The following is a 16,404-nucleotide window of genomic DNA, read 5'->3' as shown; positions in this document are numbered from 1 at the left end:
AACTAACGGCATTAAGGTCGGCTGACTCAATTTAGGCAGTTAGTTCTATTTTTGTTACTTGCAGTAATTGAAGGAGTTTTTATTTCACTGCGAACTCATATCAGTAAGAAACATTGGCCTATAGAACAGGAACTCCCATGACTGTGCCAACTATGATGCCAATCTAACTAATACCACCTGCCTGCACATGGTCTATATCCCTCTATTCCTTAACTGCTCATGAGTTTGTCTAAATAAGTCTTAAACATTGCTACCGCACATGGTTCTATCACATCTCCTGGTTACATTCCAAGCACCTAGTGCCCTCTGAGTAAAAACAAACTTGCCCTGCACAACTCCTTTAAACCCTCCTCTGTCACATTAAAACTATGCACTCTGGTATTTCGCATTTTCACCGTGGGAGAAAGACGCTGTCTATCCATCCTATCTAGGCCTCTCATGAATATATACACCAGTCAGATTCTGCTTTAGTCTCCAGCACTCCACAGCAAACAATCACAATATGTGCAACCTCTCCTGATAGCTTGTACACTCCAATCCAGGCAATATCCTGGTCAAGCTCTTCTGTGACTTCTCCAAAGCCTTCAAATTCCTTCCTGTGGTGTGACGACATGAATTGCACACAACGCTCCTAGGTTTTATGCAGTTGCAAAATGGTTTCCCTATTTTTATATTCAGCAACAGGTTACCAAGAAGGTTGATGAAGGTTGTCTACATAGACTATTTCAAAGTCCTTAACAAAGTCCTGTGTGGAAGGATTGTCCAGGAGGTGAAGTCACTTGGCATTCTGGAAGAAGTAGTCAACTGTATAGAATGTTGGCTTAACAGGAGAAGCCAAAGAGTGGTAGATGGGTGCTTCTCTGACTGGAGGCCTTTAACTAGTGGTGTGCCATAGTGGTCGGTGCTGGGTCCATTTTAGTTTATTATTTATATTCAAGATTTAGATGATCATGTGTTAAAATGGATTAGCAAATTTGCAGATGACACCAAGATTAAGGGGTGTGGTAAACAGTGAGAAAGGCTCTCAAAACTGACAAAGTGATCTGGACTGTCCGGAAATGGGCTAAAAATTGGCAGGTAGAATTTAATGCAGACAAATGTGAAATGTTGCACTTTGGGAGGACAACCTAGTTTAAGACATACTGTATATCGCGATTGGTAGGACCGAGAGCTATGTGGTAGAACAAAGACCCTTGGGAATACTGATCGATTATTGCTTGAAAGTGATGTCACAGGTAGACAGGGTCATAAAGAGAGCTTTTGGGACACTGACCTTCATAAGACAGGTCACTTACAGGAGTTGGAATGCTACGTTGAAGTTGTATAAGATGTTGGTGAGGCCAATTTTGGAGTATTGTGTGTAGTTCTGGTCACCTACCTACAGAAAAGAGATCAGTAAGATTGAAAGACTGCAGAGAAAATTTACATGGATGTTGTCAGGACTCGAGGATTTGAGTTACGGAGGGAGGTTGAATTGGTTAGGACTTTATTCCCTGGAACATAGAAGATTGAGGAGGAATTTGATAAAGAAGCATACTGTTGTTGTATAGAAATTTGACCCTGAACTTTTTGAAGGATTAATTTGCAACTTTGACAAATCTACCTCATCAGTTCTCAGGATTAGTAGTCAAAAGTCTGTGTCAAATGTGAGAAGGATTCCCAGAGGGAAAAAAAAATGGTCCCAATTTTTGTTAAATGCTAGAAAGCCTTTTGCTGCATGAAAAATTGAAACCAATAACATCTAACACTTTGTTTACTGGCCCTTCAGTCTCTGTGCAACTCAAAGCTGTAACTATGGGCTTGTACAACTAGTATCTGACCTTATATTATTGAAATAGTGTTATTCTTTAATATCTTTTAGCAATTTTCACTAATGAGCTGCAGAGACTGTAAATTATTTCATATCACAAGGACATTGTTGAAAAAGAGGAACATGAAATCTGTGAAATAGCTTATTCTTTATCATAATCATAGAAACACAATGTACTGACATCTCCCACTTACGTGGGATGCAGACGGTTTCTGCCATTATAAGGTGGATTACATCATAGTTGACTATGCTTTAGGGGCACTTATAATACTTTTCATATGCCTTCAGTTAGGGAAAATGTTTTAATAAAACAGGTATTTTTCAGTAGTTGAACTAAAAAAAAGAGGAAATTTGGGCAAAAGATATTGCACATTGATACAACTCATGGACATTTTTATTCTCATTTAGATTCACAAAAAGCAGGCTCTTAAACTAACATTCATTCTTTGCATTTGTCAGCTTCTTGCCCTGCAGCACAACATTCAACACAACAGCATTCAGCTGCAGAAGCCTACTTAGACATTCAGTTTGATTGTGGCTGATCTGTGGTGACTCATCTGCTTTCACCTTCCTCAGCTCCATGTCCCTTGATAATGTTGATGACAAAGAGGAGCAGATCTCACTTTTGAAAACACTCATTATCCCCATCTGCCCAGCTGAGTCGCTGGACTCCTCGAAGAATGGGGAACCCCAACCGTGCTGGGATACAATGAGGAATTTGCCTCTTCCATTCCAGGACAAACGAACTGGTGAATTCAGACCCGGGACGGGAGTGCTGACCCTACTTTTTTATTGAAGGGATTCCTAGCTCTGTGAATTAGATAGGGAGGAGGCGCAAGTTCTGCTATTTACTAATTTCTTAATATATTTGAATTAGTGATTAAATTGATTTTGATATCATTTTTCATAACTTTAATTTTTTAAAAAATATTATGTTAAGTTGTCTTCTTTGAAATGTTTCTGAACATCACAGGCATGTGAAATCTCAAAATCCCAACAGATTTGATAGAGAATGTCTGGATATTTACAGGTGGGGTTCCAACAATACACCAACTCAGAACTACTTTCTGTTGAGGTCTGGCTATATCTTGCTGGAGGTGAGGGCCTCCGCTGATTTGGCTTGTCAAGTCTTGCCTAGGTACATGTGGGTAAACTGGGAAACCAGCCCAGCAATTCCAAGATGAGGCCAATCTAGCTTGATTTGGTATCATGTGCATGAGATCATATGAATGGTCTTACCGGCAGATTCCTCTGTGCTGCTGGAAGCAGTTGTAGGTGGGACCACGGGAATTTCTGTGGGAAAGAAATGTAGGCAATAGCAATGAAACATTAGTATATAAACAGGAGCACTGAAAATGTAAATATAAAAAGCATTTCTATTGTCAGTGAGCTTTTCCACAACTCTACAAAGCATGTGGGCATTGTTAGGCTGAAAAGAATATCACAGTAATCATATTGGGCCTCCAAACACATGAGTTTCTGTTGAACAACATGAAACTGGGACTATCATCTCTAACAAGACTTGATTCTTTCAAACCTACACCTTTCTGGCAGAAAGTCAGCATTGAGATTGGTCATGCATGAAAGATCAGTTGCATCTCAAAACAGGTGAGACTGAATCTAAAGGTCTTTTAAATTTCAGTTGAGTTTTTGTACACTTGAAGGCAAGTAGACAGTAAGGATTAAATCAGGAGTAGGATGACATCAATTATCTAAAGTCAGTAAGAGATTAGGTTCTGACTATCAGAGACACACAGTATTCCAGAACAAATAGAGAAATATTAAGCAATTGCCTGATGTAATCCATCAAAACAATAAAATGAGGCTGTTTAAAAGGTGAGAGTGAAGAATCAAGTCTTATAGAAACAGGTGTCACATTATGCTAGCCATTGTCTGACCCTGTAAGCATCTATGCTTTTAAGCTAATCGAGATCAATTATAATTATTTTATCTATACATATCTTGGCAGAAGTGCCTTTTGGTTTGATTTATATGCGGTTATATTCTTGAACAGGGTACAGTTGATATGATCTAAATGAATTTCTTGCAGGGTTTAGGATCTAATACAATTTAATTTACCTAAAATTTATATCAAAATATAAAATTTTATCTATTTTATCTTGACATAGGAGCACAGGATCAAAATTAGAATTATGCTTTCAACTCTACAGAAAACAGGGAAATTCACCAGAGGGTAAAGGAATTAAGGTGTCTTTCACTCGTCATTAAAAGGTGGGAGCTTAGAGGTTGTGTGTTCGATCAGATTTTTGAGCGTTTGAAGCCTTAACTAGAATGTAACACCTTTTTAAGTTTCAGCGCCCATTCAGTTAAACTTCCTCAGTGTTTTCTTATCCATCCTTTTGATGGAAACAATTTATGTGTAGTACAGTTCCGTGGGATAGACATGGGCCAGTGATAATCTATTCATCTGGCCAGATTTTGAATACAAGTTGGATGGGCACTTTAATTAGCATCCATTAAGCTGTAGAAAATTTTGTTCCCAACAGTTGTCCACTTGACCAACTTTGTTGGATGAACAATTGGGAGACAGTTTTGGGAAACTGAGGTCAAACATATTAAGTGTGCAGCTCTGAAAGCTTGTACTTTCCTGATAGTTTTCACTCTGTAAGGCTCAGTATTGAATATCATGAAATACATTTAGTACCGAATAAACTGGATGGTGTACAGAATGAGAAATTTCCTCATTTACTCGTAGGGTTTGTGAAGTACCATAAAGTTGGAGATCTGTTTCCTGATAATGACGGTGTTGTCACAAGTTCATAACTTTGTTTTGGATGCTATCCTACCATTAAATGTATCAAAACAGTGAATGAGAAGGGGCAAAGGACTGGAATTTTCTTTATTGACCTCATTAATTTCTGTCCTGAGCTTTTATCCTGACAAAAAAAATTCCCCAAGATTTGTGTTTGATTTAGCAGTAAAAGACCATGAGAAAGCTCGCATTGCAAGTAACAATCAGAATGGATGCATACTTTTGAGGTCAGGGAAAAAGCAGCAAAAAGCTAGTACTATAGTCCCAATTATTGCTGCATGCTAGAATTTCGGAGATGGTTGAAATAGTTAAGATAAATAGAAAGTTTTTGTACTTCAGGAACCCGTTGGTGATTGGTTACTAATGGTTTATTTATACTACTGCTGTTTTAAAGGAAGACCTTATTTCTCTGAATTCTTTAGAAATGTCATAATGTTTACTTGGATCTGATCATTTCAAGCCCATTGTTAGATGTAATCAAATTTCATATCAGACCATGCTATAAAACTACTTCTACTCAGAGGGACAGAAAGATTAGTCACGTACTTATGCAAGGGGCAATGGGAGATCGGCTTTGCTGATAACCTTTTGCACATCTGTTGCACGTGATGCCAGTCACACCATCTTTACAGGGACATTGACCTGTGGTTTGGTTACAGGTTTTGCCAGCAGCACCCACCGGATGGCAATCGCATGCTGTGAGGAACATATAACAATGGGTAAGGAAAGGCAACATATACCAACAACAACAGAGCTTCGGAGTAAATAAAGATTTAAAACAGAGAGAACAGAGAACAGACATTCACAGAGTTAGTGATGCAGCTCCTGCAACTGCCACATGATCCTGGTTTTAAAATCATGCCAAATGCCTCTTTTAGAAAACATTACTTGAGTATCTGTGAAATATTTAAGCAGCAACAAGGTTTCTAAAAGTATTGGCAGAAACACAAGGCATTTAAAGTTATAAAGTGTCATTTACACAGTGATTTACTTGCTGTCCATTTTCAATGGAAGTTCGAAGATCATCAAGAGCATGGACAAGAAAGTCAGTTACTACAAATGTTTACGTAACTCTCAGTAAATAAATTATCTTGATTAGTAAGGAAAGAAAATGTGGGACAATAGATCACAATGGAATTAAAACCATTGTTACGAAACCCACGAGTTCTAAATTGATACTAGTATTTAAATGCCATGTTTTGTATCTCATTTTAGTAAAATTAGGCCCATATATCTTTTCATGTATCCTTAGACTATACTTCCATTTTACCAATAGAACAAAGAAAGCTGTAAAGAACAGGAACACGCTTGGAAATTACATGATGTAGTATTATAACAGCATATCATTTTCCTCTGTCCTTTAAAAGCAAACATTAACCGTTTAGTTCAAACAACGTAATCCTTCTGATAAATAGTGTACAGAGGAATTTGATGATCCACTAAAGTACATGTTTTAAGAAATTATGGAATTCTTAATTTCAAAACAATACTTGCCATTTAACCTTGAGCTATACCCAAAAGGTTTCTGGCCACTAGAATACACTTACTGCTACTTATTCATTGCTACACATATTCAGTTGCTGATTAACATACGTAGTTCAAAATAAGTGACGGTCTAAGATGAGGTAAACAATATAAAAATTTTCATAGTAAAGTAACTTGACAGTCGGTGCACTGTAAACCTATATTTAATAGCAATATACAGTATAATTAAAATGTAGACAAAGGCTTTGCAATATATGGGCTATTCACTTAAATTATTTTCCATTTAAAATAATACTCATGAATGGGAGCTTTTGACATTAATCTATGCTTAAAGTTACTTAATGAGAACAGTTGAAATGATCAATTGTTATTTAATTACAACCTTGCAATAAAAATGATAAATGGGGGAGGCAATGTAATAAAAGGATTGTGGGAAAGGGAGCTTGGTGCAGTCATGTCAATGGTGTTATTCTTCCTCTACTCTTTTCTGCATGCGTAGAGAATTAGGATTTTGTACTGTGGTAGCATTTTGATTTGCAGTTGAAAGCTGAGCAGATCAATAGTGCCAATGATTTAGTCTGCTGCTATCATTGATTTGAACATAAAAATGTTGTGGAAAACTTCCCCGCGCGTCGCAATTAAATAATTTCTCGGTATTCTCGCCTTTTTCATTGTTGTCATGATTCTGAGTAAGAGCTTTAGTCCAAAGCACTTAGAAACATCGATAATGCTGACCACTGGAGTCTTGGACCAGGAAGGTTTATGGATCCTTCACTGACTGGAGTGTTCATTTCTTTTGCCTTGTAATAGCTGAGGATGAGGCCTCTATCTATTTGTTAGCACTGGCTTTTCCTTTATTTGCTCACTTGAGGGGATGTAAGCAGTCATGATTTTAAGCTTTAGAGCTGCAAAGTGAGCATGGAGATATTGAATTTGCCAGTGTGCTACATGACCTTGCTGTGAAAGATGTACTGATTGGACCAAATCGGGCAGATTACAAGTGGCCAGACACAGTTTCCAAAAGTCCATTGTACTAAGAAGTTTGCACGAGACAAACATATCCTCCTACTATGTGTGTTGCTTGGATTTCCAGCATCTGCACATTTGCTTTTGCTCTGACTATATTAAATAGCTTAATTAGTTCACCACTATGTCTACAGATTAACAAAGTATCCTTTCATTCCTCACCTGGAAATGTTCTTACGTTCACATTCTTATAAGTATACTCCCACAATGCTTTGTATGGAATGCAAATGCTTGTCCATGCATGTGTGAGAAAATTTATTTTGATCTGCATTCTGATAGCTGTGTTTTTCAGTGTCAAAAGAATGAAAGGTTTTATACTTGCTTTTATACATTTATTCTGCAAGCAGAGAGACAGCCTACAGTAGCAGAGAGTTAACAACAACAGTGACAGAAAACTAAAATAGCAACATCTCAACCCTTTGAAGAGGAAGCCATTTGCAAACCTTGAAATGGGAAGACAAGAAGGTATCAAAGATGACAAAGTGGGAGTCTTGTGCCAGCAAAGAATTTATCCCGTCAGTCTTATAATGTCAGTGTGCCCTTAAGCTCTGGTATGACTTCTGATATATTGGTGCATCTGTCACCGCAGTTAGTTGAGAGGTGAGTGTTCAATAAAAGATGTTGTACTGATTGCTCGCCCTCTATTATTTGCCCTGGTATTACAAAGTGATATTACAAAGCCTTCAGATACTGTACTGCAGTTCTGAATCTAATTCTGTCATTATCAATAGTCGGTAGGCCATTTCATGAATTTCTCATGTCACCCTTCTAGTGTGCAAGCTAAATTTCTGAGGAAACTCAATGATTTCAGGAAAAAGTCCTGTATTTGTATTTAGGGAATTCATGTGGTTCTGATGCTCTGAGGAACGATTTTGCTATTCTGTTCGCCTCTTGGAGCAATGACACTTTCCAGGTCATCTGAAATCTTTAACCCATGGTACAGGCCTCAAATGCAATATGCTCTTTTTCCTTGGATTTCTCAGACTAATGCTTTAAATATCTTGGAAAGACTATTTCTTTAAACCTGTGAGTTATACTTTTATACTTTATACGTTATTGTTGCCAAACAATTGATACTAGAATGTACAATTATCACAGCGATATTTGATTCTGCGCTTCCCACTCCCTGGATTACAAATATTAAATATTAAAAATACTAAGAATAGTAAAATGAGTAAATATTAAAAATTTAAATTATAAATCATAAATAAAAAACAGAAAAATGGAAAGTAAGGTAGTGCAAAAAAAACCGAGAGGCAGGTCCGAATATTTGGAGGGTACGGCCCAGATCTGGGTCAGGATCTGTTCAGCAGTCTTATCACAGTTGGAAAGAAGCTGTTCCCAAATCTGGCTGTACGAGTCTTCAAGCTCCTGAGTCTTCTCCCGGAGGGAAGAGGATGAAAAGTGTGTTGGCTGGGTGGGTCGTGTCCTTGATTATCCTGGCAACACTGCTCTGACAGCATGCGGTGTAAAGTGAGTCCAAGGACGGAAGATTGGTTTGTGTGATGTGCTGTGCCGTGTTCATGATCTTCTGCAGCTTCTTTCGGTCCTGGACAGGACAGCTTCCATACCAGGTTGTGATGCACCCTAGAAGAATGCTTTCTATGGTGCATCTATAAAAATTAGTGAGGATCTTAGGGGACAGGCCAAATTTCTTTAGTTTTCTCAGGAAGTAAAGGCGCTCGTGGGCCTTCTTGGCAGTGAACTCTGCTTGGTTGGACCAAGTCAGGTCATTTGTGATATTGACCCCAAGGAACTTAAAGCTTTTGACCTGTTCCACTTGCGCACCACCGACATAAATTAGGTCGTGCAGTCCGCTACTCCTTCTGAAGTCAACGACCAATTCCTTCGTTTGGCTGACGTTGAGGGATAGGTTATTGTCTTCGCACCATGTCACCAGGTTCTTAATTTCCTCTCTGTACTCAAAGTCATCATTACCCGAGATATGGCCTACAATTGTTGTGTCATTAGCAAACTTATATTCAAAGATTCAAAATACTTTATTGTCATTCTAACTGCACATCAGCTCTGCAGGGCAGAATGAGACAGCATTTCCCTGGAGCAGTGCGATCATAACATAACAAACACAACACTAAATAATAAACATAACAATAAATAGTAAAACACAACAGCCACATGTCAGTTAAAATCAAGTTATAATTGTCCAGTGCAAGTTAAAAGTGTCCAAAGCAGAGTCAGGTAGAGCAGCTATTTAGCAGTCTGACTGCCTGTGGGAGGAAGCTGTTTAGTAGCCTTGTGGTTTTAGTTTTGATGCTCCTGTAACGTTTGCCTGATGGCAGAAGAACAAACGATTCATGGAGAGGGTGTGAAAGGTCTTTAATGATGTACCACGTCTTCTGGAGGCATCGACTCTGAAAAAGGTCTTGGACAGAAGGTAGGGAGACCCCAATAATCTTCTCTGCTCCCCTAACCACCCTCTGCAAGGCTGTTTTGTCGACAGCACTGCAGCTGGAGTACCAGGTTGTGAAGCTAAAGGTCAGCACACTCTCAACCACGCCTCTGTAGAATGTAGTTAAGATGTTTGTGGGGAGTGATGCTTGTTTAAGCTTCCTCAGAAAGTACAATCTCTGCTGGGCCCGTATATTGAGTTTGATGGAAACTTGGCTACACAATCATGGGTGTACAGTGAGTATAGCAGTTATTCAAACATATCATATTAATTAGTTCACTATTATACCTACAGATTATGTCTAACCTTAAAATCACTTCAACACAGATCAGTTGCCATAGAAATGTCCCCAATTTCAGTGGAAAAGTAAGAATGTACTCCCAAGGATCTGCCGTCTTTTCATGATACAGGCCCTCATTCTTGCTGTCTTTGTTGCCTTCACTGGTAGCATGCAAGAAGCAATCATTGTTGTTAAAAGGCAGGGGTTACCTTATTCTTGATAGTCACCTACTTCCAAAATGCAAGCAACAACCTTGAGGAATTCCTAGGAGGAATACTTATTCAGGCTGAAGAGGACATACATTGAAAATGAAGATTCACACAAATATAAGAATCATTGATACCTATATGTATGATGGGCTTTGATCATTAGCATTATTGTAGCAACATGACATGTAAGTTCATTATTCTTGTCAAGGTGTCAGTAACTTTGATAAGTTAATATGAAGGTCTTCTCAGACAAAATTCAAGAAGCAACTTATGGCGGGGGGATAGAAGGGAGGGGAGAGACAGAGAAAAAAGGGGGATGGGGAGAGAGGGGGAAGGGGAGGGGTAGAGAGGGGGGAGTGGGAGAGAAAAGGGGAGGGGGGAGGGGGGAGAGAAGGAGGGGGAGGGGGAGAGAAGGAGGGGGAGGGGGAGAGAGGGAGGGGGAGGGGGAGAGAGAGGGGGAGGGGGAAGAGAGAGAGGGAGAGAAGGGGGGAAGAGGGGGAGGCAGAGAGAGGGAGAGAGAGAGAAAGGGGAGGGAGAGATAGGGAGGGGGAGAGAGGGACAGAGAGAAGAGGGTGGGGCGAGTGGGGCAGAGAGGGGGAGGAAGAGAGAGGGAGGAGAGGGAGAGGGAGGGGGAGAGAGAGGGAGGGGGAGAGAGAGGGAGGGGGGAGAGAGAGGGAGGGGGGAGAGAGAGGGAGGGGGGAGAGAGAGGGAGGGGGAGAGAGAGGGAGGGGGAGAGAGAGAGGGAGGGGGAGAGGGAGAGGAAGAGAGAGGGAGGAGAAGAAGAGAGAGGGAGGGAGAGAGAGAGGGGGAGGGGAGAGAGGGGAGGGGGGGAGAGGGGGGAGGGAGAGAGGGGGAGGGAGAGAGGGGGGAGGGAGAGAGGGGGGAGGGAGAGAGGGGGGAGAGAGGGGGAGGGGGAGAGAGGGGGGGAGAGAGGGGAGGGGGAGAGAGAGGGGAGGGGGAGAGAGAGGGGAGGGGGAGGAGAGAGGGAGGGGGAGAGAGAGGGAGGGGGAGAGGGAAGATAGGAGAGGGAGGGGGGAGCGGGAAGAAGGAGAGGGAGAGGGACTCACCAGACCAGACATGCTCTATTCTTCCATCAAGAGCCAAAAGGATTGAGAATGATCTCAGTGTGCCATATATTGTATTGGGTAAGCTTAAGAGTAGGCAGAAAGGCAGAGTCATAGAGAATTACAGCACAGAAACAGATCCTTCAACCCATCTAGACCATGCTGAAACCACTTAAACTGTCTGCTCCTGTCAACCTGCACTGGGCCCTCAGCCATCCATATCCCTAATATCTGTGTGCCTATCCAAACTTCTCGTAAATGATGAAATCGAGCTCATATGCACCAATTGTGCTGGCAGCTCATTACACACTTTCACAATCCTCTGAGTGAAGTTCTCCTTCAACTTCTTACCTTTCAATCCTAACACATAACCTCTGATTGTAGTCCCACCCAATCTCAAGGAAAAAGCCTGCTTGCATTTACCCTATCTATACCCCTTCATAACTTTGTGTATATTTCTCAGTCTTCTATGTTCTAAAGAATACAGTCCTAACCTTTTCAATCTTTCCTCATAACTCAGGTCCTCCAGACCTTGTAAATTTTCTCTGTACTCTTTCAAACTTGTTTACATCTTTCCTGCAGGTAGATGATCAAAACTGCACACAGTACTCCAAATTATGCCACACCAATGTCTAATACAACTTCAACATGGACGATGCTGAGGATGTTCTACCAGTCTGTGGTGGCCAGTGCGATCATGTTTGCTGTTGTGTGCTGGGGCAGCAGGCTGAGGGTAGCAGACACCAACAGAATCAACAAACTCATTCGTAAGGCCAGTGATGTTGTGGGGATGGAACTGGACTCTCTGACGGTGGTGTCTGAAAAGAGGATGCTGTCCAAGTTGCATGCCATCTTGGACAATGTCTCCCATCCACTACATAATGTATTAGTTGGGCACAGGAGTACATTCAGCCAGAGACTCATTCCACCGAGATGCAACACAGAGCGTCATAAGAAGTCATTCCTGCCTGTGGCCATCAAAATTTACAACTCCTCCCTTGGAGGGTCAGACACCCTGAGCCAATAGGCTGGTCCTGGACTTATTTCCTGGCATAATTTACATATTACTATTTAACTATTTATGGTTTTATTACTATTTAATTATTTATGCTGCAACTGTAACGAAAACCAATTTCCCCCGGGATCAATAAAGTATGACTCTGACTATGACTATAACAACACATCTGCTGTACTCAATAGATTCTTTTATAAAGGCCAATGTGCCAAAAGCTTTCTTAATAACCCTATATACATGTGACACCACTTTCAACAAATTATAGACCTGTATTCCCAAATCCCTGTGTTCTACTACACACTTCAGTGCCCTACTGTTCACTGTGTAAGATCTACCCTGGTTGGTCCTACTGAAGTGCAAAACCTTGCACCCGTCTGTATGAAATTCCATCTGCCATTTTTCAACCTATTTTTCTAGCTGATGCAAGCCATGATAGCCTTCCTCATTGTCCACTATGATAAATTAATGGACATGGAAGGTAAAAATTAAAAAATAGATGCAGAAGTATTTCTGCTGACTTGCTAATTTTACTGCTTTTCTCCATTCACTAGCATTCAGCTCCCATGTGGCAATGATTATAACTGAAGTTGTCTTGACAAAAGATATACAGGACCACTAGACATTGCCATCTCTTGAAAAACACTGAGCTGATACTTCTAGCATCTGTTAGAAATGAGATTATAAAACTTGGAGATGCTAGACAGGACAGAGATTATTAATTCCATATCCATGGCTTATTCCCCATTCTTTTATACTATTACAACAAAAAAGAATAAATTTCCAGATTAACTGATAGTTTTCTGCTGAACATCATGGGAAAGCAGATAGAGCTACGCTTAGCAGCTGTCCCGCTTTGTCAGTTTTCTTCATATGATGCTGCATCTATAGTCTCATTGTAGAATTTTTGGAATTATTCAAGCCGTATTGAAAAGATTACCAACACCTTTATATGTGAAAACAGGACTCCAATTTCTTTTCATTCAATTTCTTTAAAGCACAAAAAATGAATTTTAAATGTTTATTTGTTTCTTTCAGATACTTTGCATAAGATTGAAATGAATAATTTTTTGAGTAGATTATTCAGCGGAAAAACTACAGTAGTTCCATCATAAGTTGCCCACTCATATAGTCAGTCAATCAATTTGATGATACTGTACTTTTTCATTTAAGGCCCTGTGGGGTGTGAACCAATCTAGCTCACAAAGCATTTAGAAATCAAGAATAATGGTTTGTGGACAGACCCGTAGCTATTTGTGCCCATTAGCTTCTAAAGACAAAATAAATATGACATCCAAACAAGAGCCATTTCCTCAGACAATGTCGAAAGTAATTTAAGTCAGTTTGGAAAACAAAAGCAACTCAGGAGTCAAAACAAAGAATGGAATCTGGGGAAACTTTATGTCATTGAAAATATAAGAAAAACTATTTCAGTCACGGTATTACAAATCTGGACTGGTTTCTGGTAGTTGCATTGGCATTTCCTCGTTAAAATTCATAATTTGTGTTGGTTTTCTTGTCAAGGATCAGGGAGAAATAGAAGCCCAGAATGAAGATTTAGAGAAAGTCATTATTTGTCCTGGTAAGCCCAAAAAGTTGGGACCTTTCACAGACCCCAAAGGAAGTTGACTGAAGCAACTAAAAAGATGAAAGGAATAAACTGTGCGCATGAGAAAAGATTACATGCAGGATATGAGATAGGAAGAATGAAAGGACATGTTGCACAAAATTGGATAAATTGTATCACCGTAGAACTAGATAAGGCATAATTCATTATCTTTGCAATCAACTTCCAGTTGTATTCAGTGGGTGTAAGTTCACTGCCAACAGCTGAAAGGGAGCAGAAAAGTTATACCACATGATCATTGATATTTCCTAGAATGTGCATGAATTAAAAAGGAATTGCTCCAAAATTTTCCATCCCAGGAGAGATGCAGGGTTTTTATCAACTAAACCTCGTGTCCGTACCTTTGCTAGATTACATGATGAACAAAGAACTTGGGCATCAATTAGTTCAGTTGTAGACACATGTAATGTATGAGACACAGTTGGTCAATTTGCAGTCAGTGGCCACTTTGTTAGACACCTCCTGTACTTAATAAAGAGCCACTGAGTGTATGTTCATGATCTCCACTGGCTGTTGCCCATCCACTTCAAGACTTGACGTATTGTCCATTCAGAGATGCTTTTCTGCACACCACTGTTGTATCAAGTGCTTATTTGTGTTGCTGTCACCTTCCTGTCAGCTTGAACCAGCCTGACCATTCTCCTCTGACCTCTCTCATTAACAAGGCATTTTTGCCCACAGAACTGGCCGCTCACTGGATTTTTGTTTTTTTGTTTTCTGCACCATTCTCTGTAAACTCTGGAGAATGTTGTGATCCCAGGACATCAGCAATCTATGGCCAAATTCACTTAGATCACATTTCTTCCCCATTCGGATGTTTGGTCTGAACAACCATTGAACCTCTTGACAATGTCCGCATGCTTTTATGCATTGAGTTGCTGCCACATATTTGTCTGGCTGATATTTGCAATAACATGCACATGTATAGGTATACTTAATAAAGTGGCCATTGGGTGTATATTTTTCTGTCCATCATCTTAACAGTATTTTAAATAATTTCTGTTGTTACTGTGGGTAACATACCTTATGAATTACATATCTGACAGACACTATTCATAGACATAATTTCCTTTTTGCAATGTAATACTTCCATGAACCAATGGGGTAAGAATACTGAATTAATGTGTTTGAGGCTAGAAAAGATGTGATCCTTGTTACCATTCTTTAATCCACCATTCTTCACTTTGCTATTTTAAAGTTCTGGTCTTGTTTAATCTTTGCAAGTAAGACCAACTTTATATGCATTGGGATAAAATCTTATGCTATCTGAGTTCTGGTATGATAATAGAATTTGTGGATGCTTTAAAAAATTAAAAGTTTCAAGTTTTTAAAATATCTGCAAGTCTTATTTTGTTCTTTGCAATATTTCTGTAAATGAGCAGAGACAATGTATAAATACAAAGATCTATAAAATTATATTTTGCTGAAAATCAAGAAACAAAGTAAAGTTGCATAAATAAACAGGAATGTTTGTCTGAATATGGAGCAAATTGTGATAGGCAAGCATATAACAAATACCATGTTAGGTGGAGGAGAGGGTACGGTGACAGGAAAGAGGAAGGTTAGTTTGAAAGTTGTGTACTTTTTCACAATAATTTAGAAAACTCTACTGTGGCTAGAAAGCTAAGAATAAACTCCAAAAACATTCATGCCTAGCTACATTCCTCTACATTATCTTCATAACACTTTGTATAAACTGCCTGCATGAAATTGGTTTTGCAGATGTTATACAGAGCAGGGAGGTATATCCTTTTCAAGCTATAGCGCAATTTCAGTGGTCATAGGGTTCAATCATTTCTGCCTATGCTAAATGTAAGCAGTAGTATTCTTTAGAGTATCTTCTATCTTTACATTCAGATGAGGCATTGTTCAGAAGAATACACTGTCAACTTATCCCAAAGGTGTTTCTAATGAACATAAGCTTGATGAAGTTAACAATAAATATATTAACCTCCCTTGGATATTTTTATGCGGCCTAACTTTACATGAAAGAAGCATACCTTTATAAACAAAACAATATGCCTAATCTTGGCAACAGCCTTTTGCTCAATTATTATAATTAAAACCAAGATTTACAGAACATGAAAGAAATCATTAAGAAAAGAATCCTCCACCACATCAACAATCTGAAGCTTTTCCAATAATTCAAACAGCTTGTTAATTTTTTTTAAACAGAGACCATAAAAATAAGAGTATTAAAAAAAGATGGAATCTGTTTTTTTCAGAACACAAAGTAAAAACTATGTCGAGCTATGAGTAATGCTCGTGTCTCTTATTCTTTTGCCTGAAGCTCTTTCTCCGTTATCAGTGGACACTGCTGGTGATTTGTATCATTAAAAACAACAAGGTTCCTTAGACTTTCAATAGAAAATGACCATGGTATCTGATTGGAATAGTATTTATCAGATTGCTATAATGGTCATAACACATCATGAAGCAATGGTAATTATTCCGACAGATGGTTTTACTTAATTGAAAATTGTATGCACATTGGGTTTAATCCTGGGACCCAACCTACACTGTGCCTTTTTAAAACAACTAGCATTGTTTTATTGTATAATCAGAAAATCATTCAAAGACTAATATCTCAATGTATAATTAAAACAATATTGTGTATTGCCCCGTTATTTAGCTTGACATTATGAAGTGAATTTTTCAATGTGGTGCTTTTTTGTTAACTTAATTTTAATCTGTTCTGACTGAATCTA

The 16,404-nt window shown here is 39.2% G+C and overlaps 1 protein-coding gene across 3 annotated transcripts in view; it reads right to left on the bottom strand.

Annotated features, from left to right (window-relative positions):
* The window catches only part of LOC134360246 (netrin-1), a 201,512-nt gene that overhangs the window by 61,166 nt on the left and 123,942 nt on the right, over positions 1–16,404 (bottom strand). For 2 of the 3 annotated variants that reach the window (XM_063074366.1, XM_063074367.1), the window contains 2 exons: positions 5,130–5,279; positions 3,050–3,103 (listed from right to left, as the gene is read on the bottom strand). In XM_063074366.1, the coding sequence (XP_062930436.1) occupies positions 3,050–3,103; positions 5,130–5,279 (204 nt within the window). The remainder of the gene's footprint in view (positions 1–3,049; positions 3,104–5,129; positions 5,280–16,404) is intronic. The other variant, XM_063074368.1, reaches the window with a different exon arrangement.

This window comes from Mobula hypostoma, chromosome 22, assembly GCF_963921235.1.
Source record: "Mobula hypostoma chromosome 22, sMobHyp1.1, whole genome shotgun sequence".
Lineage (NCBI taxonomy): Eukaryota > Metazoa > Chordata > Chondrichthyes > Myliobatiformes > Myliobatidae > Mobula > Mobula hypostoma.
Note: the sequence above shows the minus strand (reverse complement) of the source record. Positions and strands in the feature narration are given on the sequence as shown.